The 27,617-nt window shown below is 41.6% G+C and overlaps 2 protein-coding genes across 3 annotated transcripts in view; both read left to right on the forward strand.

Annotated features, from left to right (window-relative positions):
• Positions 1-1,140, forward strand: part of ngly1 (N-glycanase 1) — a 20,031-nt gene extending 18,891 nt beyond the window's left edge. The window contains exons 11-12 of the mRNA XM_005937492.2: positions 357-534; positions 619-1,140. Of these exons, the coding sequence (XP_005937554.1) occupies positions 357-534; positions 619-794 (354 nt within the window). The 3' untranslated portion in view covers positions 795-1,140. The remainder of the gene's footprint in view (positions 1-356; positions 535-618) is intronic.
• A 227-nt stretch (positions 1,141-1,367) lies between these two features.
• Positions 1,368-27,407, forward strand: top2b (DNA topoisomerase II beta). Of its 2 annotated transcripts, none has more exons than XM_042226577.1 (36): positions 1,368-1,977; positions 4,861-5,016; positions 5,739-5,829; positions 10,485-10,548; positions 10,987-11,132; positions 11,225-11,322; positions 13,171-13,383; positions 15,610-15,783; positions 15,873-15,974; positions 16,066-16,203; positions 16,310-16,448; positions 17,143-17,300; positions 17,447-17,572; positions 17,662-17,772; positions 17,971-18,076; positions 18,183-18,292; positions 18,398-18,490; positions 18,634-18,748; positions 18,931-19,052; positions 19,500-19,648; positions 19,784-20,015; positions 20,756-20,890; positions 20,988-21,188; positions 21,277-21,472; positions 21,562-21,653; positions 21,762-21,917; positions 22,025-22,108; positions 22,368-22,562; positions 22,745-22,871; positions 23,096-23,260; positions 23,805-24,024; positions 24,331-24,413; positions 25,054-25,146; positions 25,313-25,441; positions 25,518-25,603; positions 26,935-27,407. In XM_042226577.1, exons 1-36 carry the CDS (start codon positions 1,936-1,938, stop codon positions 27,091-27,093), a joined length of 4,806 nt encoding a protein of 1,601 aa, XP_042082511.1. In that variant the 5' UTR covers positions 1,368-1,935; the 3' UTR covers positions 27,094-27,407. The 2 variants fall into 2 exon arrangements, with proteins under 2 accessions (XP_042082511.1, XP_042082510.1); XM_042226576.1 differs by having other exon boundaries at positions 1,377-1,977; positions 25,310-25,441.
• The last annotated feature ends 210 nt before the right edge of the window (positions 27,408-27,617 follow it).

A 27,617-nucleotide genomic window follows, 5' to 3' on the forward strand; every position in this document is an offset into this window, starting at 1 on the left:
TCTGCCTTTATGTGTGGACGGGATTATTTTTTAAAACGGAAAATCTCCGTTTTCAAAAATGCCCGTGTACGTGTGGACGTAGCCTAAGTGAACAAATGCTGGTCTCGTGTTCTAGATGGACAGTGCCAAACCTCTGTTAGAGCTCATTCTACTGAGTTTGTTTTAAACAGCATAGAAAAATAAAATTATTTTTTCTGAGCAGCAGTTTAAAACTAAAATACGATTATCAGGTTAGAAAATGTTTAATAACAGTAGGTGTGGAAATGTCTCTTAATGCAAAATAGAGCAAATGCATTGAGTGAACGTGGCAAGAAAATCTGGATTTCCACGGAGTGGATGTGATTGCATTTCTTTAGGTGTACCTGGCTCGGACAGAAGGCTCTCCTGCAGGAGGAATCAGCTGGAAGTTTGACTTTGCTCCAGCAGGAATGAAGATAAAGTCTGTCTCTATCATGGCCAGTAGCCAGACCTACCACTCTGGGAAAGCCTGCTGGCATTTGCGCTCGGGCCCGTTTACTGCAGAGTTCTCCGGAGGTATCGGCATTTACATATATTCAACATCCTGTTTTGTGTTGCCATGAAACCACCTGACTTCCTCCCCCACCTTTGAACTCTTAGATGGCAGTGCGCAGTCCTTTTCCAGTCTGTGTGGCTCTTCAGAGTTCATCGTTGCAGCAGAAGTCAGCGGGGGCACGGGGGAAACGGCATGGCAGCATTCTCAGCTGTTCAGACAGAGCTTGAAGGAGACGGAGGAGTCTACGTTTGAAGTCATCGTTCATCTTCAAGATGCTTAACACTTAAAAATACTTGATCACTCTGACATGCAGAGCTGTTTGGGTTGTAGTTTCAGTGCAATATAGAATTCCTCAGGATGATTGGACATGCATGGCCTAATGATGGACTCATTAAGATATGACTTTCATTCCTGTCACACAATTTAATCTCTTACTTTGACTGAAGGCCATTTAACATGAGACTTGCACAGTTTTAACCATAAAGCCATATAGTTTTGCAATGTTTCCCTCCACTGTAAATGTGTTTGCAATTTGTAGTGCGTGGAGACGTTTCACACTCTGTTCTGTTAGGGTCCGAGTACTGCAGGTCTGTTACTAATAAACTGTTTGATGTTAAATCTGCAAATTAAAAATGGGCTGTTTACCTACAATATTCAGTTATGTGTCAGATAGTACATTTAATAATGCTGTGTTGCTCTCGTGGTAAGATTTGAATTAACGAAAACACGTGAGGGCGCGTGGTAACCCTGGAGTAAAGGTAAAACAATGTATTCGTAGCACTAATAATATTACGCTGCCTGCTGTGACGAAGCTCGAACGGACTTTTGCCGCCATCTTGTGTTGAAAAAAGGAGGAAGGGTTACTATAAATTGACCTGTCCTATTGGTTGAAACGCCGGTGCGTTTGAAAAGCTTACACCTGATTGGTCGGCATATCTACGAGACGGTTCGGCGTATATCTTGCAGATGGCGGAGCCGGACAGCGGTAGCTGCGGTTAGCTAATACAGGCTTTATGTGTAAATGCAAAGTGTTTAATTAAATCAATTTTCAGAGCGTTTCAGATAAACTGCGCTTTTTATTATGTTTCATTCTCACGTGAAATTGTAAACCTATTTAATGCGTGACTTTTGTACAGTATTTATTTGAAAGCCTGTAGCCGGTTAGCATCTTTGTTGGAAGTTTAGGCCTACTGTGCCAGCGCTTGTCGATTTTAACAATAGCTGCGATACGCTCCAATCGTCTGCCTGTTTCGTTGCATTTTTAAGAGTTATCTTTTAAACGACCCAAAAAAGACATGGGATATAGACTGGTCTGGGTGTGTTTTAGCAAGTAAGACATTTTGTTATGTAGACGGACTTTGACTTGGACGGGAACTAAGACCTTTTGCGAGCTAGAAAAAAAATAACAATCACAAAGGAAGATGTCCAACGGCGCTACAGGAAGCGGGGATCTGGCTTGGATGGTAAGTTTGTTTGGCACACGAGTAACGAACTTGGCTTAAAAATTTTTTTAAGTAATAGCACTATCGCAGTACTTTACAATGTTGTTTCAACCCAAGGGCAGCGCGAACCTCGACTATTGCCTCTCGATGGCATTTAAATTTCATCGCCAGCCGGTGTATTTGTTCTGCTGGCTATTCATACAGTTGTTAAGGATGAGACATCTACAGTCTGTTTTTAAATTCTAACTCGGCTACAAAGCAGTGAACTGGGTTGAGTCTTGTAGACGTGAAGGGCCGGGAGGTCAAACGCGACATTCATCTTTTTCTTTTTGTGCCCTGATGGTTCCTTGTTTATGTCTTCAAGCGAAAGTTGGAAGAAGCGTCTCATTGAGACTGGTTTACATGACTGTTTGTACCACTACATGTACGGCTAATACGTGATGAAAAATGCAGTAGGAGATGTATTGAAAATGATCACAAGTGCGAGCCAGCACAGCACTTCACGCTACAGTTGTACGGTGATTCAGACCGCTCTCTGCCCTCCGTCAGTCTGACCTGTTCACACCGACCGTCTGGTGTGCAGCTACATTTAAACTTCTCTGCAGCATTAACATTGTTTTAATATCCGACTTTTGCTGTATGAGTACTACTGTAAGTAATACTGTAGTAACAGATTTGAACTAAAGTATTTAAAAATGCAGATGTTTACATGCGCTTCAAAAATCTTGTAACATAACAGTTACCTGCTGTTGATACGAATAATTAGTTACTTCAAGCACTGCATTGACGAGGTGACTGTAATTAATGCTTTTCAAATCCAGGTCTGTGTGACACACTGTTTACATTCCGTACCATTAGACTTACTGTATGAGTATATTTTACTAATAGGCTGAACTTGAATCTTAGCATTTATCGAAGTGATCGGTGGTTATTATCTGCTGTTTAAGCCTGTTGAATTTATTAATTTGTTAAAACAAGGTGAATATTTTTTTTCTGACACCAACCCCCACCCCCTTGTTGTTGGGATTTCCTGCTTGTTAGTGTATGAGAATATATTTATTAGAATATCATCAATTAATATATATTAAAGCGTATATAATACTATGAGCATAGTTATATTTATCACTTCATGACCAAAACATATGATTATGAACTACAGACAGAAATTAAACTTTTGTCCTTTTGTTGTTTATTGTCATTAATTCACCACTGCTATGAAAAAGTTATAACAGACAACTTACAATTAAAACTTGGCTAATTGTTATTTTCATTTTATCTGTTACTAACAGTCTGTCACTAAAGCATCTGTTCTTAGTGTGCTTGCACCAACAAGGTGTTTAGCATCGAGATTTTAACAAAACATTTTGCATGTCTCGGTACATTGTGCAGGGTCAGCTTAAAAAGTTTAGCAAATTGGTGGAGAAAATAAAGGTTTCTGGAAGCCTCGTCAGAAATGCTCTCAGTGCAATGGTGGTTGTTAAGTAGAGGTTAAGATTATATCATATTATTTCAAGAAAATTAGAAATAATATTGCTGATGCTATGGAAAAATATACTGAAGTTGTTTTATTGATGTTTGGAGTTTGCAAAAAGAAACACAAGTGTGCGGCGATGAGCGAAATTATAGAGCACTAGAACTGATGAAGCATAATTCAAATATAAGCACAAATTAGGTAGTTTGAGTATCGTTTTCCCCAGAAATGTTTAAGTGAGAGTACAAAATATCAATTTAACACTTTGGTTTAACAGTAACTGAAATAACTTCATAAATCATCAGGAATCTGCATAAATCGTCACATAATAAAAAGCACTTTACACAACTTGCCTCATTCACAAGAGCACTATTTCTACTATAATTGCTTTCTATCTAACTTACATTCTCCCATGGATGCATCAGAGAGCAACTTGGGTTAGTAACTTGCCCAAGGATATTTGGCGTGCATACTGGAGCAGCCAGGAATCAAACCACCAACCTTTCAATAAGCAGATGACCTGCTCTACTTCGTGAGCTACAGCCACCCTGAAGCTAATGTCAAGGTTGGAGCTTTTTAACCAGCAGCTTAAAGCTGCTTTTTCCACTATATAACTGCATCAGTAATTTCCATCCACTATTTACTTATCTTGTCATACGCAGTGCAACTAGCGATTACACACCAATACTAGGCAGAGTCATTTGTTTACATTGGAGTCACACATCACCAGCTGCTAATATCTCCTCTTTTATAGCCTGGTTGTAGTCAAAGATGTGTTTTTGGCTCCAGGGGTGGAACATGTCTGTTGGTTCCTCGATCACAGAGAACCATTTTCTTGCATATTTTGAAAAGTGTCATGCTTTGCTGGAGGCTGTTGAAGTCGCTCTCTTTTTACGTGCTGATGCTTTCATTGTGCCTGCTTGTGTTGGTATTTACCTACGAAGAGCGTATTGATCCCAAAGAAGAGGTTTGTAATGTCCTTCAAGAACCCTGGAGAATTCCTGAGGAATGCTTCAAGAAATTAAAAGAAAACTTAAGAGACTTAAGGCTGTGTTGAAGGATAAAGGAGATCATGCCAAATATTTCTAACTTGTTAGAATAAAAAAAAAGTAGAATTGCCTGATTACGCTGTGCTATCCCATCTATGTTTCCAGATGTTTCAGTACTTTTGCTGCACCTATTTTCCATCTGCCTAGTAAAACATAAAGAGATGAAATGTGACTCAAGACGTTTCGACAGTAATGTATGTTCAGTAAAACTTAAAGCTGGTATTTTTCACAACTTTCAAACTAAAAATAAAACATGTCGTTTGGAATAAAGATGGTGGATTAGACCCCTGCCCTCCAGTAACAATGAAATTCAGTTCTGTGTATATCCTGTGTGTCTCATACAGCAATAAATGAACTCACAACCAAAACCATTCTGTCTAACAGGAGGCTGCGAACGGCAGAGGGGATGCTGGAAAAATGGAAGGGGCCAAGAAAGGATCCAAGTTATCTGTGGAGCGAGTGTACCAGAAGAAGACCCAGCTAGAGCACATCCTCCTCCGTCCAGACACGTACATTGGTTCTGTCGAGCCAATCACCCAGGTGGGTCCCAGGAGACTGCCTTCTGCTGGTGGCTACAGAACTACTTGCAGTACAACTTCACTGGCATTTTACAAAGAGGGCTTCAAGCTTATTTTTGTGTCAGGAGTTTATAGAATAACGATCTTTATTTTAATTTTTTTTCTGAAAATTATCTGCTAAAATGATTCTGTCTTCAGGTGAAAATCTGTTTGGCTAGAGTAGCACATTAATGGTTGCCTGTAAGTGTGTCGTAAGGAGCTCTGCTCACAGTAAAAGTCCTTTGGTTTTGAACTGTCTCCCATCTTTGCTGTTGTGTGTAGTACAGAGCCCATTGTCCTTTGGCTGTGTCATTTAGGAAATGTGTGACAAATTATCTGTCTTTTGCAGATTATGTACCAAAATGTTTGCCCAGTTCAGAAGAGTTAATTGACAAGTTAACACAAGTCCCTTCTCAGGATCTTCCAAGACAGTCCTGGTGCCCAGTGAAATAATACATACAAACGTCTGTCCACCAGTATAGCTATAGTTTAAACCATTCACATTTTAATTAAAGGAATAATCAGTAACTGAATCTATAATTGAAAACCTGTTTTAATGGCCAAATTTAAATTCAGAATCCTATTCCTTCTGTTACTTCCTGAGACTGTTCTGATGAATATAACCTCAACATTCCTTAAAATTACTATTAGAATTTGATTATTGTCATTATTTTTAATGTGTTTTGTTTTTTGCAACTCTTCCAGCAAATGTGGGTTTTTGATGAAGAGATCGGGATGAACCAGAGAGAAATCACCTATGTTCCTGGACTGTACAAAATCTTTGATGAAATTCTTGGTGAGTGATTCTAAGCTGTTCTCTAATAAGTGTGTGGAAAAATGTTTCTCCCCCTCGATTAAAGATTCAAGTTGTTTAAGAAAACTTGTTAATGTGTGATTAGAAATTTGGATTATTTAGTTTAAAGATGTGTGTGCAGCTGGGCCGTCATCATCGGAGCACATAGAAGATCTGTTGTTCAGTTTAAGAAAACACGAGTAAACCCCGAATATGTGTATGAAACATTTCAACATTTGTCTTTTACACACTATATGAGGCATTATCATTATTATTCACTGAGTCAGGCTGTTGTTAGCACTGTTCTGTTAGCACCGTTAGCACTGGACTTGGTGTGTACAGTATTTCTATGTGAGCCTATTTATGACCTATTCAAAGTCAAATGTGTTTGAGGTAGCAGTCATAGCTGCGGCCTTAACTTTATTTGGAGTGATGGTCAGTTAGCATACACTGGCTTAATAAAGCAGGCTGCATGTTATATATTAGCCTCTCAGACAAATGTAGAGTAATACTGTGTGCAAAGCGCAGCAGCTTTGAGATGATGCCACCCAAACACTGGGAGGGTTGTTGGAGATGGTTTTCCTGCATACTTGGCCCTCTTGGCCTGCATGTTTGTATTTGAATAATGACACTGCTCCATTGTCTGGATATTAATGCCATGACTGTGTAATTATATAGCAGGCAAAGATCTGAAACATTTATATTTCTAAAGAAGCACTTTCAGCAAAATGGTTTGTAGACCAAACGATGTACAGATTAGTTTTATTTGTAATTTCATCCAAATATGATATATGTTAATTTTTAGTTTAGTGTAGTGATGAAATGATTGATGTTACAAAAGTTCATAATACAAACAAGTTCTAAAAATTTCAGATTGCAGTATGTTCTGCTGCACTGTGAGTTATACTCACACGCAGTAAAATATCTGAAGATATAAAATTGAGCACTATTTTTGGTACTTCTTGACACATTACAGAGCAAGCATAAAATGGCAACGATCCCTATTTGATGACGAATGTACGGTTATGCAAGGCATAAAATTCTCTATCATTTTGCTGTTATTTCTGCTCATCGTTGCTCACAATGTGTGTTGTTACTGTACGCTGTGTATACATGCAGCCATGGGAGCCTTATTTATTTTTTAATTAGTAAAATAGACATTTTATTAGCAAACGTGTTTGTCTTAGCGGTGGCTCAGTAATAATGTGACTGTGCTGTTTTTGGGTTGGTATGATATTGTTTGACAACAGTAGTAGTTAGTTAGTTAGTTAGTTAGTTAGTTGTTTAGAGCTGTGCGTTCCATCAGGGTGAGCAAACGACTACTCGTTTATAGCCCAGCAGGGGGATTTACATTGAAAGGAGTCATGCTATTTTATATTATTCATGGATTTGAAAGTCTTATGCAGATATGACCACTTGGCACAATTAAAACAGTTAAACAGGTGTTCATTCACAGGTAGGGATGTGTATCGTTTAGTTTTTATCCAATACCGGTGCCAAACCGGTACTTTTGAAACGGTGCCGGTGCTTAAAGAATGGAGAACACAAACTTTGTCCAAAAACCTCCTATGTTTTTATTTTTAGTCTCTTTTGTTCTGCAAAATGATAACCAAGTTAGCCTTTTCTGTTGATACAACATACCTCCTTTGGTTGGAACCGGTGCTTAAACAATGGCAAACTTTGTCCTAAAACCTCTCATGTTTAGCTGTTTTGTTTTGTTTTTTTGTTTTTTTGTTTGTTTTTTGTGAAAAGATAACAATGTTAGCCTTTTTTGCAGCTATAGGGCATATATGGTATCACTCTATCAAACAAGAAGACAGCCGCATGTAGCTATGATGATGTTTGCTAGTTCACCTTACATGCATTAATGTAATAACGTGGTTAGCCTACTCAACGTAAATTACACACGAACAACATTAAGCTACTCACGCAGAGAAGAACGGCTGCTGCTGCATCATCATCCTCATCATTTCTGCTACACTGGCAGGGCTAGGGGCCAGGACTCTCCTCTTCGGGTTTTTGGGGGATGTTGCTAACTCCGGGTCCGATAACAGGCACCACACCCGCAGTAGATGTGCTCGGTGTGAGGTCTCGCAGCAAGCTATCAAATACGGCGCATTTCTCGGCTTTTAAAAAAACGCTATGCGTCGCCAGGTGTTTCATCAGATTCGAGGTGTTACCTCCTTTGACAGCATCACAGTATCAGCTTAAAGCACTTGTTGCTGCTGAGTTTGCATCTTTTGCTGTGAATTACAGCCAGACTTTTGACCGCTTCGCCTTGGGCATTGTTAAGGTTCACATAATTGAGGAAGAAGAGTACAAACAACCAGGTCCAGAAGATCTTGGTCAAACAATTGATTTTAATGAAATTTTAGCGCTGCTCTAAAAGAACGTACGTACCTGGGCCCGCCTACTATCCTTGGAAAGGTAAAATGATTGGCTAGAATCCAAAGTGTGTGACATCTCAGGGAAAAAAAGCACCGAAATGTGCGCTGCTTTTCGGTCTGGTTACTACCGTTTATGTCAGAACCGATATCGCTACCCATCCGTATTCACAGGTCAACGGACAGTGATAAAGACTTTATAATAAAATGTGCGACAATCACATCAGTTCAGGGAGGGGATACATTTAGGCTCACAGACTATGTAGAACAGTGCAAAGGCTTCCAAAATTCCAAGATAACCACTCCAGAGGTGTGCTTACACAGCGTGTTTTTCAGATTTTGTAAGGTCTGTAATTCTTGTATGAAATATTGTACTGCAAAAGAGATTAAACTGATTAAACTTGTGATATATCTCTTGAATTAAAAACTGCTAAATGAGAGAGGCTAAACCTGAACTCACCATACACCAAAGAAACAACTCGGCGTTCTTTGGTGTATTAAGAGTTTTTTCATGTGCTTTGTGCACAGGTGTTTTTTTCTGTTCTCAAACTGATCTCCCTGTTGGAGCTCAGTCTGGGAGGAGTTTTTTTTTTTCTCCTTATCTTTCCTCATGTGGTGCATTTTTCCATTGTTATACCTCTCTGACCTGTCTTCCCCATGTGATGTTTTGTGTAATGTATGTATGGTCGGAGGGTAAGATGGCGCCGCCATTGCGTGCAATAGGTCGGCAGCCTTATGAAATTTCCCCTTGTGGGACTAATAAAGGTATATCAAATCAAATTATTTTCATAATGGAGGGTTTTGTTCATCCCAAACTGGGTGTGACAGTGCACAGAGGCTTCCACTACAAACAACTAAAAACAATGTGAAAATGTGCTCCACACAGAAACACTGTTCTGGGTTTGTAGTCTGTGCTGTGTCTAACTATACTGGATGTGAAAGCATCAGGTAGTTGGTGCTCTCCATTAAAAAATGTACAACATTGTCCAAGTGACATTTTTCTCTTCCTTTCAGCTCTATCTGAAATGTGTCTGCTAACCACAAACTTTGTGTTTGTGGTTAGCAGACAGTCTGAAGACTGTTACTGTAAGAGAGGGTGGTCTTAAAGATAAAGTGAAGATTAAACCATGCCCCTACGTAAGATAAATAATTATTGATGTGAACTGTGAGTCGGTGAGCACGGAGTCCAAGGAAATGACGGATGACGAACTGCAGATCTTGATTTCGCGGACGACATTGCGCTGCTCGGATCTACTCAACGCTTCATTCGCAATTTGACCACCATACTGGAAAACGATCAGACTGCGGATCAGCGCTGCCAAAAACAAAGTCATGCGGTTCAGTTATGCCAGAGCGAATACTCCGGTACTTGTTGGCCACCGCCCACTTGATGAAGTCGATCAGTTCATGTATCTGGGCAGTGTGATAACACCGGACGGTGGCTCGGACAAGGACATTGCCTGTCGGCTCGGAAAGGCAGCATCGGCCATGCGTAACTTGAATCCGGTTTGGAGATCGACCACCAACTCAATATCATCCAAAGTCCGTTTGTTCAATACGATAGTCGTACCAGTGGCTATCTATGCGAGTGAAACATGGAAGTCGACGGCAACAATCACCCGACGATAAATGTTTTCCAACAGCGCGGCCTTCGACGGATTCTCAAGATTTCATATCAAGATCGTGTTACCAACAAGGAGGTCCTTCAGTGCACTGCCTCACGACTGCTAGAGGACGTGGTATTGGAGCGATGATTTTGTTTCGCCGGTCACGTTCTTCGCCAACATCCGGAATGACTACCAAAGATAGCCATGTCATGGAGACCCGCCCGGGGGTCACGGAGCCGTGGACGACTAAAACAGACGTGGGGGCGGTCATTCATTGAGGACCTGAAAGCGGTCGATCTTTCATGGGACGAGGCTGAAGATGTGGCTGCAAACCGAGCTCGTTGGCAATCCCTTGCTGCCCAATGCACCATCCGGTGTGGGGGGAACTAAGTCAAAGTAAAGTGAACTGTGCTTTATGCAAAACTGCTGTAGTGGACTCCCAGGAATAAATGTGTGGAAATTGATATTTATAATGCCTCTGTCAAAGGTTTTGACCATGTCCGATTACTAAAAATATCCCAAAATAGGTTTTTGAGATAAGTTCTGAACACAAGCGTAAATCTTGCTGAAATAAAGTAAACTACAGATCATAAGCCGTGGTAATGGACGGCTGCTGGGATACTTTTGTTCTTTCAACTTTGTGTTTTGATGTTTTGCTTGTTGACAGTCAATGCAGCTGACAACAAACAAAGGGACAAGAACATGACTGCCATCAAGATCACCATTGACCCGTGAGTACATCATTTTATATTTACCTCATTACATTAAAAATAATGCAGCTGATCTTAGGAAGCATGTATTTTTCTTTGAGCCAGTTTAAACAAGCTGCCTCCTGTGTCCTCCTGAAATTTATATCTGAGGCAGAGGAACTGGTTATGGGTCACTTTGTCAAACTGGGGAAGCTGAAAATGTTTTGGTTTTTTTTTTGTATAAAACACTCTGGAAAGGTTACATATAAGTGTGGAATAATACATTTCACTTATAAAAGATAAAAGGATTCACACTCCTTTAGTGTCAATGTTGAAACAATATTTTTGCAGCCATTATTACAAGAAAGAAATACCACAGGATTATGACGTACAGTGAAAAGTGTAATACATTTCCCTGATGATGAGGTCAACCCTGTGTCCACATTTATCCTGTATTTAAACTTTTTATACTGGTTTTAGTGAATCCAACACCATTTCCATTTGGAACAATGGTAAAGGAATACCTGTGGTGGAGCATAAAGACGAGAAGATGTACGTCCCAGCTCTCATTTTTGGCCACCTGCTCACCTCCAGCAACTATGACGACGAGGAAAAGAAGGTCACAGGTGAATGCAGACAGTCTGACATCACTCAGTTGTTATTGTGAATGCAGAAAAGTTACTGAAAGCAGCGTTGCTGACTGTTTGATTGGTTTCAGGTGGAAGGAATGGCTATGGTGCTAAACTCTGCAATATCTTTAGCACCAAGTTCACAGTGGAAACAGCATGTAAGGAGTACAGACACAGTTTCAAACAGGTGAGATAACTACAAACTTGCTTACTGTTACTTCCTCACAGCAGTACCTTTCATGCTTTATTACCACACAAATATATTACTAATGTATATCCGGTTTCTGGGGGTTCATAGTAACCCTGTTGCATGTTTCATTATATTATCATTTCTCATTCTTTTGGCAAAACTTCACAAGTTGGTTTTGCAGATTTCTGATTTATTTATTTTTTTAACACGTCAACTTTTCTGAAGATCAAAAGAATTCGATAATTTAGCAACAGATAGACTTTGACACCACATTTGTATCTGTTAGGAGGCTGAGAGGTAATATTGGCGGCCGTCAGTATTTTTCCATCAAAGCTGCAAGTGCTGAACACGGTCCCAATTTTATAAACCTGTATATTTCTGAAGGTACTATTCACAGTGGTTCAGAAGCACTGAGTCAGTTCTCTTTCCTGTTCACGTGCCAAAACTGGAACATAATTAACATATGCCAGGGGTGAAATATAAAAAGTTACATTCAAATAATTTAGAATTAGTACAAATAGTAATTGTTTTTATAGCCTTTTTATTAAGTGGTCCAATAATCAATTTTACGTAAGATAGAGTATCATTATAGTAGTGTTTAAAATGAGGCTAGTGTATTTGCATTTGTGGAAATAAAATTGAGCTAAGATAGATTAGAAATACACTAAAGATGTAAAGATAAAAGCACATATTATATTTACAAACATCAGAAGCAAAGGGACAAAGAACTGTGAGGTGTTTAAAACCAGGACGTTTATTTATCAAAAGCATTAATCAATCTGACATAACACTATTCACTATTTCACAATGAAAGTTCAACTTTAGTTCAACTTGTTCTTCATGTTTTTGGCCACCAGATGCCACCAAAGAGGGCCGTATTAAAAAGCTTTGAATAGTGAACCCCGTCTTTAATACAAGCTTCAGAAAGTTTCAGTTGGCCTCGTCACTGGAAACGATTGTATCTGCTGACTCCCAGGTCTTCCTGTAGCTCTCCACAGGTGCTCCTCAGCTCTTGGACAACGCTTCTGATAATTCTTTATATTCCTCTGTCTGAAACCTTGTGGGGAGCACCTGGCTGTGGACAGTTTATGGTGAAATGAGGATCTTTCCACTTCCAGATTATGGCCCCAACAGTGCTCCCTGGAACTTTCAGTAGTTTAAAAACTCTTCTGTAACCAATGCCATGAGCAGGTTTTGCAACAATAAGGTTGTGAAGGTCTTAATTTTACCCATCATGAGATGTTTCTTGTGTTACATGTTGGCAATGAGATGTGTTTTTATTGGCCATCAGTTGGGACTGAACCAGCTGATAGTAATCTGCAGGACTGCTGTCTAATTAGTGACAGATTTCTGCTGGTGTCATGACTGTCCATGCCTTTTTACACCTCCCTTTCTTCATGTGTTCAGCACCCTTTTCTCATTATTACATGCAACTTAATTTAAGGACATCTGTGGTCACATGTGTGGATTGGATGGGTCGTTACAGACGTCTAGTGCAGAATTTTCATTTCAGTAGCACTAATATTATATATATATATATATATATATACCTTTATTATAATAATATAGACTAATATCTGAAATCCTGCCCACTGAAATCAGAGCTGTTTTCATATGAATCATCATATGAAGTGATTCGGGTGAGAGGTGAAACGTCTTTACAAACATAAAGAAGTCCATTTGTCTGGGTTTTACAAGCACAGTTATTAAGACACCAAATGTGTTCACATTAAGATTTTCAGGTTCACTCAATACAGCAAAGGGGGTCCAAGTTTAAGACTCCTGCACATGACCATGTCTAAATACCAGGTATGTGTATGTTATCATTTGCTTCATCCTCCTCAGACGTGGCAGAACAACATGACCAAAACCTCCGAGCCCAAGATTAAGTTTTTTGATGGAGATGACTTCACCTCTGTGACATTCCAGCCGGACCTGTCCAAGTTTAAGATGGAGAAACTGGACAAAGATATTGTAGCACTTCTTACCCGCAGAGCATATGATGTAGCTGGCTCCTGCAGGGGAGTTAAAGTGTCTCTGAACGGCAAAAAATTACCTGTAAGTCTCATTCTATGTCTTCCCTTATCGTGCCACACTGGCTAACCATAAAGTAGTCATTTGTTGTGTTCGTGTGTAAAGATTTGTCACTGTATATGTTTGCATAAATATAGCAAAAACTGTACCATTGAGTGTAAACATCAATGCTGAGCACTGAAGGTGAAATTAGTATGTGTTTTGAGTAAACGGGATGATAATGGGTGTGAATGTTTAATTTTAAAGAACAGGGATGTATCAGACTCTGATCTTCACATCACGCCAGTTTGGATTGTTTAAATGAGAAGTGTTATGTTTGGAGTATAAGGACTTTATATAGCCTCCTCAGTACCTGGTTCTTGTGTCATGTACTTCTACAAAGTTTCTATGAACTAGAGCTGGGCGATAGAACGATAACGATATGTATCGCGATATAACTTTTACTCGATAGAGAAATTAAGCTATCGCGATAGACCTCGCCGCTCTTGTCCTCAAAAAAAAAAAAAAAAAAAAAAAGGTCAGCCAATCCAAATTAAGTAGCGCAGAGCCGAACCAATCACAGCCGCAGCGTCACGTCGCGTGACTTGTTACGTACAGCACAAGTGCCAAGCCGCACGTGTGTTTGTTTGGGAAGCAGCCAGCGGGTAATGGAGGAAATGAGTGTGCCGACTAGAAAAATCAACCGAGCGTGACCGAAGAGAAAACAGATGATGGTTCCAACGCCGGAGAGATTGTCAAACGGAAGAGCCATAGAAGTTCCGTAGTGTGAAGGTATTTCGGCTATTTCAAGTCTGACAAAAAACAGAGTAGCGTGCACTGTAAATTGTGCCGAAAGCAAGTCTGGAAATACAATAAACTGGTGCATGCGTCACACTGTGCGCCACGTTATTGTTTCGGTGAAATGAATTTCTACAATACTGTTACTGTTAATTCTACTCTCTGCAGTGTTTAAATGCTTACATATACACACAGTTACTGTCCCTCCACACATACGACTCGGTTCTGCTTCTATGCCCCAGCTTTGTTTACTTTTTCCCACCGAGGCTTCTAGACTTCTGATTGGCCAACATTTCTGCACGGTTAGGAATCTAGCGCCACCTGCTGCTTTGGCATGTTCATAGCAGCGTTTTCCTTCATTTCTGCCTTTATGTGTGGACGGGATTATTTTTTAAAACGAAAACGGAAAATCTCCGTTTTCAAAAATACCCGTGTACGTGTGGACGTAGCCTCAGTCTCTGACTGGAAGCGCTAATTCGTCATTCGGCTTTTGTCAGACTAAAGTAACTGTTAAAACTGTTTGAAAAGCTCAGCTATACAACAAGGAGAGATTGAGAATTTCCTTTTAGTTCTCAGTTTATTTGATATTGACAAAAGTTAGTCAGTTTTGTCTGTTCTTCTGTAAAACAAACTAAGATTTATTTTTAGAATTAATATTTTGTTTCTAAGTGGAATTGACAGTTTAGTCTGTTTCGTTTGTTCTATTTTGAAACTTAAACGCTTTAGCGGCTGCCTTTTGTGTAGTAATTGCAAATGTTGCCTGATTTTATAGCGCTTTTCTAGTCCCTAAGGACCCCAAAGCGCTTCACACTACATTCAGTCATTCACCCATTCACACACACATTCACACACTGGCGATGGCAAGCTACATTGTAGCCACAGCTGCCCTGGGGCGCACTGACAGAGGCGAGGCTGCCGGACACAGGCGCCACCGGGCCCTCTGACCACCACCAGTAGGCAAACATGGGGTTAGTATCTTGCCCAAGGATATTTGGCATGCCGCCAGGAGGCAGCCTGGGATCGAACCGCTGACCTTCAGGTTAGTGGCTGACCTGCTCTGCCACCTGAGCTACAGCCACCCCAGTAGATATTGCAAACTACCCCCAGTAGTTTGCAATATTTGCCTTTATTTATCTGAAAAAGTTTCATGTTCCTTAAGTACATCTACCCTGTTGAACTTATTATGGGAAATAAATATTTCAATAAAAACAAGCTGCTGATTATTTCACATTTTACTTGTGAGCTGCTGATTATTTCACATTTTACTTGTGAGCAACGGCACATTTAAATCTTACAAATATAGTTATTTGGCTTATATCGTGATAGATATCGTTATCGCCTGAAATGAAAAAAACATATCGTGATATGAAAAAATCTCATATCGCCCAGCTCTAGTTGAAGCAAAATAAAGAGAACTTAATTGCCATGTTGAATATCACATATGTTCAATAACCCTTCTCTCTTTCACTGAAGGTTAACGGGTTCCGCAGCTATGTGGACCTGTATGTGAAGGACAAACTAGATGAGACAGGCGTGGCCCTGAAGGTGGTGCATGAAACGGTGAACGATCGCTGGGAGGTTTGCCTCACCATGAGCGAGAAAGGATTCCAACAAATCAGCTTTGTTAACAGCATTGCCACCACAAAGGTATCTTATATGAGTAGTAAGTTACAGAAGTGTAAATGGCTGTCAGAAGTAAAGAAAGTTCTTTTAACGCTGAGACATGTACGTTTTAGGGTGGCAGGCACATTGACTATGTGGTGGACCAGATTGTAGCCAAACTTATTGAGGTGGTGAAAAAGAAGAACAAGGCAGGAGTGTCAGTTAAACCCTTCCAGGTGACGTCACTGGGGTTCTTATTTATACATTGGTTTCAATTCACAGCTTTATGCTGAAAAACATTTAATCTTTCTGTCATTTGTACTTCAGGTGAAAAACCACATCTGGGTGTTTGTGAACGCACTGATTGAGAATCCATCGTTTGACTCCCAGACAAAGGAGAACATGACACTCCAGACCAAGAGCTTTGGGTCCAAGTGCCTTCTGTCAGACAAGTTTATCAGGGCTGTAAGGACATTTCTCACTTCTTTTCAAGCCGTCACCATTGTTTGTACTTAATCTTTTCTCATGTAAAGTAGCTGGACTTCAAAGAAAAAACGTTTGTCACCTACAGGCAACCAACTGTGGGATTGTGGAGAGTATACTCAACTGGGTAAAGTTCAAAGCTCAGACACAGCTGAATAAAAAGTGTTCATCTGTGAAGCACAGCAAGATCAAAGGCATCCCGAAGCTAGATGATGCCAATGATGCCGGTATGTAACTAGTTTCATTATTTATTCAAGTCTAAAATGAGGAATGTCCACAAGCAGCTACCTCTTAATGAAATCTTACAGAAGAGAGTTGCATGGTGCACTGTTGGGTCTGATTGGGTCATAGTGATGTCATTTTCACAGTTTTCCTGAGACTACGCTATGCAGTAAACCTGCTAAAAATGTGCACTTCAGGTGGACTACAAGCAGAGAGAAAAACAATAATGCATGAAAATATATTTTAAAAATATTAGTCTATTATTAGACGACTTCTCAGTTAAAAAGAATTTGCCATGTCCGACTGTGTGGCGTGGAGGTTCATCGCTTGTGGCTCTGCTGATGTGTTATTCAGACCCAGTTTGCGTTCACGCAGTAACAACTAAATTAAAAAAACAAATTGAATTGAAAACCATGTGATGGTAGCTGTGGAAAGGTGCCAAGTCCTGGAAAAAGAAATCAACACCTGTTTACAGCATCATAATCATCAAAATGAAAAGTGTGTCAGATGTGGAGTAAATATAAAATGTTAGCCTTCTGAATTACGTTTGTGTTTTTCTGAGTTTCCTCTTAGTCTGGGACCGGGTGCTTTTGCACATTATGCTGTGGAGCCACTCATTTGTTATAGCTGCAGGAAAAACTCAACACGAAGCTGCTCACTGCAGCTAACTTAGTAATCCTCTTCATATCTCCATCTTAGGTGGCAAACACTCCTCTGAATGCACACTTATCCTCACTGAGGGGGACTCGGCAAAGTCTCTGGCCGTCTCTGGACTGGGAGTCATTGGTCGGGATCGTTATGGAGTATTCCCGCTGAGAGGCAAGATCCTGAATGTGCGAGAGGCAACACACAAGCAGGTACGAGCCTGAGCAATAATGACATTTCACATGTAGGAAACAAAAGCAGGTGAAACAGACAAATGCCAGTTCACGTGATAACAGGACATTGACTCTGTTCTGTGTTTTCGTCCATTTGCTCATCGTTTCATCCATGTTGTCAACAGATCATGGAAAACGCCGAGATTAACAACATCATTAAGATCGTCGGGCTCCAATACAAGAAGAGTTACGACGACCCAGAGTCGCTGAGGTCCCTGCGCTACGGCAAGATCATGATCATGACAGATCAGGTGAGCGGCCTCAGGGACACTCGCTCACAGTTCTGGTAGGACTCACAGCTGCTCAGAAAATAGCAGTAACTCTTCTCCTTGTGCACCAGGATCAAGACGGCTCCCATATCAAAGGTCTGCTCATCAACTTCTTCCATCACAACTGGCCTTCCCTGCTGAAACACACCTTCTTGGAGGAATTCATCACACCCATTGTCAAAGTAAGGGAGGCACACCATTACCATTTTATTAAACCGATCAAGCAGCCTGAAACTTGAAAAATATGCAGGGTGATATTTGTGTGTTGGACTCGGATCATTCAGTCAATCACGTGTCTTGTTTTGCGTGTCGTGACAGCGGCGAATAGAGCGACTTGCAACACATTGTGATAAAGATTCCTCCTCATCATTTATTTCCAGGCTACTAAGAACAAACAAGAGCTGGCCTTCTACAGCATTCCAGAGTTTGACGAGTGGAAGAAACACACGGAAAATTATAAAACCTGGCATATAAAGTACTACAAAGGTTTGGTGTTTGAATCATTTCAGAAACGATTTTAGAGCGACTTTTGAAATCACACGTTTTTGTCTGAAAAATTGTTCATTATAAAAAGATCAATTTTTTGTTGCAGGTTTGGGAACAAGTACAAGCAAAGAAGCAAAGGAATACTTTGCTGACATGGAGAAACACCGGATCACATTCAGATACACTGGTGCTGAGGACGACGCTGCCATCACTCTGGTGAGCACGCCGTACTGCTGCTAGGACAAACAGACTATGAAAGCAGCCAGTAATTATAGCATACATTTGTGCTCAGGGTCTGTTCAATGTGCTACTTTGATTCAGGCCTTCAGTAAGAAGAAGACGGACGACAGGAAGGAGTGGCTCACTAACTTCATGGAGGACAGACGTCAGAGAAGGATGCACGGCCTGCCAGAGGTTTGTATGGAAGAAGCTTTCATTTGAGTGCTCCTCTCACAGAATCCTGCTAACTCAGCAATATTTGATTTGCGTGAAATGGAGAAAACATAGATGAGTTATTGCTCTTTTCTCCCCCTCCCCTCATCTTCCCCACCACCCAGCAATACCTGTATGGAACTCATGCCCGGCACCTCTCCTACAATGACTTCATCAACAAAGAGCTGATTTTGTTCTCCAATTCTGACAATGAGAGATCGATCCCGTCTTTGGTTGATGGTTTGTACACTTCCTCCATCTTTTAACTGTTTGGGTTTTTTAGCCGAGTTTTCTTTTTCACAGTGAAAGCATCCCTAACATACCAACAAACACATAACGTCAGTATTTTATAAATGTATGCGAGGTATTATCAGCCCTGGATATTTCAGCTTTGTAAATGTTGGTGTTTGTGTTGCTTTTAGGTTTGAAGCCGGGTCAGAGAAAAGTGTTGTTTACCTGCTTGAAGAGGAATGACAAGAGGGAAGTGAAGGTCGCTCAGCTGGCTGGTTCAGTAGCAGAGATGTCTGCCTACCATCATGGAGAGGTGCAGTCAAATCATTAAGAACGTTATGAACCATCGTACGCAGCACAGCGTGACATTTCTGTCCACGCATCTCTGAGTTTCTAACTATAAACTGATACCCGGGAAAATACTCGCTGCTCCTTTTCAACACCACAGAGAGGATATTGACCCCATCCTAAAAAATGGCTGAGAAGAAAACGTGTTCATTTTCAACAAACTTCTCATTCTTAATAGAATTTTAATGGAAGATGGTTTTTTTTAGTCTTGATGTTTTATTTATTGTACAGATTACACAGATACAATATAGTAAAATGTATTTTCAAACCTACAAACAAACAAAGGATACACGGGAATATCTGAAAGCATATTAATAACAACTGAAACTTTTTAACCTTTAGATATTTACCCTGAGACTTTAACACTGCGACTACCCAAATTCATGTCTTTTTCTTTCGTTCGTGCTTCTAGCAAGCTCTCATGATGACCATAGTGAACCTGGCACAGAACTTTGTGGGCAGCAACAACGTGAACATCCTGCAGCCGCTGGGTCAGTTTGGTACTCGCATCAATGGAGGAAAAGATGCAGCCAGTCCTCGTTACATCTTCACCATGCTCAGGTACAAATGAGTCCTGCATGTCTTTTAATTCAAATGTATTTTTCTAAAAGGTTTCTCATCTGACGCCTTTAGACAGAGTAAACATTTTTGGCTTCCACTGCATAATTTTCATAAATGTTGTCCAATTCCCCACAGTCCTCTTGCCAAGCTGTTGTTTCCAGCAGTGGATTCCAACCTACTAAAGTTTCTGTACGATGATAACCAGAAGGTGGAGCCAGAATGGTACATTCCCATCATTCCAATGGTGCTAGTGAATGGTGCCGAGGGCATCGGGACAGGCTGGGCCTGCAAGATTCCCAACTATGACCCCCGAGAGATTGTCAACAATATAAACAGAATGCTCAAGCATCAGGACCCACTGCCAATGGTAAACATTGTGAACAAATAAAAGCACGCCAAGTACGGAGACAGATGAAAGTATATTTTAAAGATGAAACTGCTGGTTCAGATTAGCACCTCAGCTATATATCAAGCATATTTCCATATGTGCAGAGTTTAAAATGTCTTGTGGAATCTGGAGATGGCTCGAGCTGATTTGTACCACACACTTACTTTATATCACAAATCTTAGTAAAAGAAATTGACAAGTAGATAAGTCATAGTGTAAACTGCTTGTTCGCTCTACCTCTTAACTGTTTACCTATACAGTGAAACTTGCCATATCTTAACTGATTGTAGTGGTTTAAGGTAGGCCGAAAGCAGCTTGATGTTTCTATGTTTCTGTCAGCCTCCCAAACAGGATCACAGGAGTGTCCACAGGGCACGTGCAGGAAGTGCCACAGAGTCCACCCCCCCAGCTTGTTCACGGTTGTCAGTGGGGCACACGCACATGCTCATTCTGTGTCTAGAGGGCGACTGTGGTTCAGGGGGTTGGGAAGCTCATCTGTAACAGGGAGGTTGCTGGTTCGATCCCCCAGCTCTCTGTCCTGGTCGTTGTGGGCCATGAGAGGGCATCAAATTATAGGATGGGTGCAGAGAGTCGGAGATGTGAACAAACAGTCCTCATCAGCACGCTGTGCTTCTGATTTCCACAAACTGCTGTGGTTTGTTGCTTGAAGTGTAGATAAAGGCTTTAACCTCCCTGTCCTGATTTCCTTCTACCCACAGCTTCCTAGCTACAAAAACTTCAAAGGGATAATCCATGAACTGGGTCAGAACCAGTATCTGGTCAGTGGAGAGGTGTCAGTCATAGACAAGAACACCATTGAGATCACAGAGCTTCCTGTTCGGACTTGGACACAGGTACAGTCCAGGTTGTTTTCTCGAGAGTGTAAAGAGTCAAAAATGATCTGGAATATATTTTTATGTCTGTCTGTATGTTTAACTGTTTTGTATGCAGGCGTACAAGGAGTCTGTGCTGGAGCCCATGTTGCAGGGCACTGACAAGACGCCCTCTCTCATCAACGATTACAAGGAATACCATACAGATGCTACAGTGAAGTTTGTGGTTCGCATGTCTGAGGAGAAGCTGGCCCAAGCAGAGGCAGCTGGCCTTCACAAAGTCTTTAAACTGCAGTCTAGTCTCACCTGTAACTCGATGGTAGATATTCCCCTGGTGTATGTTGCTCTGCTTTAACCACAGCTGTTGTCTTAGAACTGTTTCATTTTTTTAACTACACCATTCTCAGGTGTTGTTTGACCACATGGGCTGTCTGAAGAGGTACGATTCAGTCCAGGACATCCTGAAGGAGTTCTTTGAGCTCCGCCTGCACTATTACAAACTGAGGAAGGACTGGTTACTGGGCAACCTGGGCGCTGAAGCCGCCAAACTATCCAATCAAGCTCGCTTTGTACTCGAGAAAATCGAAGGAAAAATTGTAATCGGTAGGAACGCAGAAAATCCTCCAACACTCACGTGGCACACAGTACGGATTCCTTTTTTCTATCTCACCGTTTGTTTTTAACCCAACCAGAAAACAAGTCCAAGCGTGAACTCATCCGCATGCTGGTGCAGAAAGGCTTTGAATCTGATCCAGTTGCTGCCTGGACCAAGGCTCAGGAAAAGGTATCACAGAGCTTCTAGAAATATTCACACATGATTGGTACTGAACACAAACACTGCAGGGAGAATCTCTACGACACACTATTTATTTTTCATGCTTTTTTCCGCCAGTCTCAAGAAGAGGATTACAAGGACGGGAACGAGAGTGACGGTTCAGTGGACTCAGGGTCCACATCAGGCCCAAACTTCAACTATATCCTCAACATGCCTCTGTGGTGCCTGACCAAAGAGAAGGTGGACGAACTGCTTAAGCAGAGGGACCAAAAGGTATTCTATAGATCTCTACACAGACTGACATCTGTCATCCTTACATGTAAGAATATGTAGACTATAACGTGTTGATTAACAGAGTGAATGTGCGTGTTTGTGTGCAGAGAGGAGAGCTGAATGACCTGCAGAAAAAGTCTCCAGAGGATCTGTGGAAGGAGGACTTGACGGTGTTCATCGAGGAGCTGGATGTAAGTTTGTTGTTGCCCTTTATTGTTTTCTAAAGACGCACATCGTACGGGCAGGTGCAGAGCCGAACAATACAGAGGAGAAAGCATTCACCTGAAATGTGTTTGTCTTGTGTTGTTTAGGTCAGTAGATCCATAGAGTTTGAACTCTTGCAGCAACTGTCCTTTGATTTTTTTGTGCAGGCTACTTTTGTCCAGTGTTATTTTATCTGGTAATCTGCTACATTTAAACCATGACTCATCTTTTTGTTCTGCCTCTCAGAATGTGGAAGCCCAGGAACGAGAGGAGCAGAGCTTAGGCAAGGCCATCAAACTGGTGAAGGGTAAAGTGGGCAAGCCCAAAGTGAAGAAGATGAACCTGGAGGAAACTATGCCTTCACCGTTTGGCCGAAGGGTGGAGCCTCCAATGCAAGCAATTAAATCTGACGCAGCCAAAAAACTGATCAAAAAGAAGAAGGTAACCTTTGTGTTTCGGCTTCAAAGTTGACGTAGATTTCATGACAGCATTACTAGAACACAGTTACACAGGTGTTGTTCTCTTATAAAACCTAAAATTCTTCCTGAGAAAAACAAATATGAGACTAAAACACTTTCATGTCCAAATAAAGGGAATAAAGGTTTGTTGCATTCTCCTCTCAGGGTGACTCAGACCCAGCACTGAAACTGGAGTTTGATGAGGATGGTTTGGGTGGTGAAGGCGGAGGTGGAGAAAACATGGCAGCCAAACCGAAAGCGCCACGAGTGAAGAAGGAGAAGAAGGAGCCCGGTCAGTGCAGAAATCATTCAGTTACACAGCGGTTAAGTCAGTGTGCTGCAGTGAAAATGACGAATCATGCTGTGTGATCTGGCCATGCATGGATGCTGTTTAACACTACAGGTTTCATCCCTGGTTGATGATTTACTGCAGTTTAAAAAGCACATCGAGGAGCTTCACTGTATTATGTGAACACTCCAACAGACAGGCTGGTAATCTTGTTCACTCTTATACAGGAGCTCCTAAAGTGAGAAAACCTCCTGCACCTAAAGGTACAGGTGCTCCTGCTAAAAAGGTAAAGAAGAGGAACCCATGGTCTGACGACGAGTCCAAGTCAGAGAGCGACCTAGAGGACAGCGAGCCCATCATTCCCAGAGAGACCAAGTCCCAGAGAGCATCGGGTACGGTTACAGTCACTGTGAACATTCACTGTCATCCCTCCGATCATCGTGTTCATTTCATGTTCAGTGCAGAGCATACATGCATTGTTAATGATGTCATTTATTTGTCTTTCTGTCATTAGCGAAGGAAACGGTTTAGACACCAAGAAAGTCTAAAGCAGCCTCTGGGTGGTTGATGGGATTTGTTTGAGTCAGACACAGAAAGAAAGTATTTATTAAATGTGCATTTCACTGCGCCAAATGTGCAAAATGAAAATTCTCACACTGTGCATCATGCATTTATTTCCTTTTGTTTCTCTTTTAAATCCACTCAGTCTTTGCTTTATTCCCCCGTCTGCATCAGGTGGTTGCTTAGTGTGACTGGTTAGCGTTTCATTTCAATCCGAAGCCAGCTCCTTGATTTCAAACCACCCGGGGCTAAAAATATCACTCAGCTTCTGACAGGAGTCTGATGTAACTCAGCTAATTATTGTACATCAGAGTGGCATCAGAATCCCCGGCAGTTATAATGTGGTTTCACACAGACCCTGCTCTCATCTTTCAGCTTCCAAACCAAAATACACATTTGATTTCTCGGAGGAGGAGGATGAGGAAGAGGCAGATGAAGAGGAGAACGCAGACGACGAGCCTCCTTCTTCTCCAGCGAGGTCGTTCAAAGACGACTTTGCTTTCCCTGGCGCTAAGGACCGCTATAATGACCATAATGATGACAATGAAGACGATGACAACGATGAAGCATACACGTCACCCAAACAAAAAGCCGTGTAAGGTTTAGGAATAGTTCACTACGTTCAATGATACTTTCAGCACCTGGATTTCCACCATTCGTGTTCTTGCACCCACCACACACACACGTCTGCGATTCATATCTTGTGGGGAGATTTAATTGACGTGATGCTTTCCCTAGCCCCTTACCCTAAAGCTAACCCTGTCACTAAAACCACATTTTGAGTCTCAAAAATGCCTTCAAAGGGTTGTTGGTCCCCACGAAGATATGAACACACACAATCTCTCCCTTCTGACTTGGGCAGTATTTTACTGTTGAATATGTTTCTTCTCCCTCTCTGCAGTTCAGCGACTGCAGCTAAAAAGAAAGACGCAGCCAGCATCTTCTCATCCAAGGTAGCTGCGTCTGAAAAGAGCAATGAAAGCGGTGAGTATCACTTGGGAGTCTGTGTCTTTGAGAACACTCCAGACTGAAACCGATGGGGGGCTACAGCTTCAGATGATCACGCCTGTGCTGTTGTTGTCAGTGAAGAACAGGAAACGGGCTTCAGTTAACACAAGCTCACCATAATTGGACAATAGAAGCTTGTAGGGGGGAACGAAACACTGCCAGGTCTGTTGAGCCTCGATTTCTTCGACACAATTTGAACTGCAAGGTCAGAATTTGATGTAAACAACTCAAAACATCCTGCTAGCATCAGTGGTTCAGGGTGTTGGTGTTACGGTGTCACAATATGTTTTCTTTGGGTCTCTTACTATGATTTGAGGATCAACACAGACCAACTGAGCTTTTGACCAACTGAGTTTCTGACCAGTTTATCCCATTATCTTCTGGTGGATGCTTTCAGCAGGATAGCATGCTGTTACAAAGCTGCAGTCATTTCAGGACGACGAGTTCACTGTACTCAAATGTCCTCTGTAGTCCCCCCCATCTCTGGCTAGTAGAGCTCCTGTTGGGAGGTTTGATTAAAATAAGTCTGGAGCAGATTTGGATGATATACAAACGGCCTGATCTCTCAGTGACCTGCAGACACAACAGCAGCTGAATGCTCATGTTTTTGTTGTAGACGAAGCAAAGTCTGACAGCGACAATGACAACAGCCCAGTGTTCACTTACTCCAGCAGCTCTGCATTTGACAAAGCATCTCCAGCAAAGAAAGGTCAGTATGTCCAGGAGAGAGCAGTGCACTCCTTACCACACAGTGACAGTCTGTTATGTTGTGTCAAGATGCTGCTGATGCGTCAAAGCAAAGGCTCAAATGTGCCACAGTTACTGCCTCATGCACGTGCAGCATTTGAAAACCAGGTGTTTGTTTTCTGTAGCAGCTAAGAAGCCATCTGATGCAGCTCCTAAACCTAAGAAACCACCAGCACCAAAAGCAAAAAAACCCGATAAATCCATTTGGGACTCTGACTCTGATACTGGCTCTAAGAAACCAGCACCAGCTCTTAAAGGTAAGGCACAAAAAGAAGAAGAAGAAATGTAAAAAAGTCACAGTGCAGCTTGTGAGCTTTTGTTACCTTGTTGCAGGTAAAGGCCGGGGGAGGAAGAGGAAGGGCTCTGGCTCTGAGGACGAGTACAGCCCCATGAAGAAAATGTCAAAGCCTCCGGGGAGAGTAAGTGCATAGAGACGACATTTTACTGTGTGATTCTGGCAGGCGGGGCCACGCTGAACTGGTGACCTGTCCAGGTCATGGTTGACTTTGACCTGGACAGGTCACCCCACTTGTGTTTTTTACACCATCAGCCAAAATGGACTACCAAGTTTGTGACTGTAGCAGTTCAAATTGATACCCTAAAATATCAGGCGAGTGTGAATCTGGGTGATCTCAACCTCAAGGTCGTGTTTGCTGATAACTTGAAGAAGAGGTAGCATAGGAATTTCAGGCTACGTCCACACGTACACGGGTATTTTTGAAAACGGAGATTTTCCGTTTCCGTTTTAAAAAATAATCCCGTCCACACATAAAGGCAGAAATGAAGGAAAACGCTGCTAGGAACATGCCAAAGCAGCAGGTGGCGCTAGATTCCTAACCGTGCAGAAATGTTGGCCAATCAGAAGTCTAGAAGCCTCGGTGGGAAAAAGTAAACAAAGCTGGGGCATAGAAGCAGAACCGAGTCGTATGTGTGGAGGGACAGTAACTGTGTGTATATGTAAGCATTTAAACACTGCAGAGAGTAGAATTAACAGTATTGTAGAAATTCATTTCACCGAAACAATAACGTGGCGCACAGTGTGACGTCAAAAACTGTGCACACCTTTGATGCTGCGTTTTCTGCGTTTTTCTCGTCCACGCGTAAACGCAAAAACTGAGTTTTGTAAAATATCCACCCTGGCAGGCGTTTTTAAAAATCTCCGTTTTCAGTGACCAAAACGCCGTTTACGTGTGGACGAAAGGTGCAAACGCATAGAAAAATCTGCATTTGCAAAAATACCCGGGTACGTGTGGACGTAGCCTCAAACTGACACCACACGTGTTTCTACCAAAGAAATCAGACAAGTGATGTCAAGGTCAGAGGTCGTGGTTCCTCAGTCTCGTGAATTTGATTACTTGAGAAGAAGGTGATGTAAAGATGTTGATACCACAGGTGCATGAGAGGGACTGCTGGCCACCGCCACTATTTATATATAGAAAAACCCTAGAAGGGATTTTAGTATCCTCAGTGCTAAAGTCATCCAAGCACAGAGGCCTGAAGTGCTTCGCCGATATACTGTGGGAGGCTGTTTTATGTGCGTCCACCTTTGGACACATCTGTCTGAAGTTAACACACATAATACAGCCAGGGTGGAATAAATGAGAACTGTCATTTGAGTGAATTTTATTATGTTTCCTCTCTTCATTCATAACAAGTATCATGTAGTCGTGTTACGGTTTTGCTTCTTTAATAAAGCGTCCGAGTCTCGTGGTGACGTGAACGATTAACACGAGGGTTTGATTCTGTGCAGAAGCCTCAGAAACCTCCGTCAGACGACGAGGACGACAGCAACAGCATGAGCGGCCTGAGCGCTCTGACCCGCGACCGGCCAGGCCGCGCCAAAAAGGAGGTGAAGTACTTCAACGAGTCGGAGAACGAGGAAGAAGACGACGACGACATGTTTGATTAAAGTAGCCCGCCGTCACACAAACGCCACCTGTATAGAAATCTGCCCTTCCTCCTCCTCTTCCCCACAGACTTTTGTACATTTCCTGTTACATTTTCTTTTCATTAATGGTGATGTTCAATGATTTTTAACGTGTAGATGTTTTACACTTGTTATTATTATACATATACAGGTTTCTTTTTTATGCTCATTGAAACGTTCTGTATTTGTCTGAAGCAGCTTTTAGAAATTTAGAATGCAGTGCTTTAGCACATTTTAATTGTTAAAATAATATGTACCTTTTGGAACATGAAGTTGAAAGTAAATGCTGAAATGTCCCCGAGTCTGCTGGTTTCATTCTTTTATTCCCGAGCCGCTGCGTAAGAAGACAAACTGCTGATGTCAGTTTACACTGACGCTAACACATCTCAGTGCCTGCTCATTTTAAATTGTCTCCAGTGCACACAGTTCAGTGTGGACTGGTTTATACAACAATGAGAGGGACTCAGAACGGGAAAAGTATTAAATAATGTTTTAAATTAGTAATA

This window comes from Haplochromis burtoni, unplaced genomic scaffold (assembly GCF_018398535.1).
Source record: "Haplochromis burtoni strain Fernald_Lab_line unplaced genomic scaffold, NCSU_Asbu1 Contig_218, whole genome shotgun sequence".
Lineage (NCBI taxonomy): Eukaryota > Metazoa > Chordata > Actinopteri > Cichliformes > Cichlidae > Haplochromis > Haplochromis burtoni.

Bases quoted from the DNA above. Each gene is read 5' to 3' on its own strand.
- top2b (XM_042226576.1), top strand. From the start codon at position 1,936: ATGTCCAACGGCGCTACAGGAAGCGGGGATCTGGCTTGGATG. The intron at 19,649-19,783 runs GTACAAATGAGT...AATTCCCCACAG, and splicing joins TACATCTTCACCATGCTCAG to TCCTCTTGCCAAGCTGTTGT. The intron at 24,025-24,330 runs GTAAGGTTTAGG...CCCTCTCTGCAG, and splicing joins TCACCCAAACAAAAAGCCGT to TTCAGCGACTGCAGCTAAAA.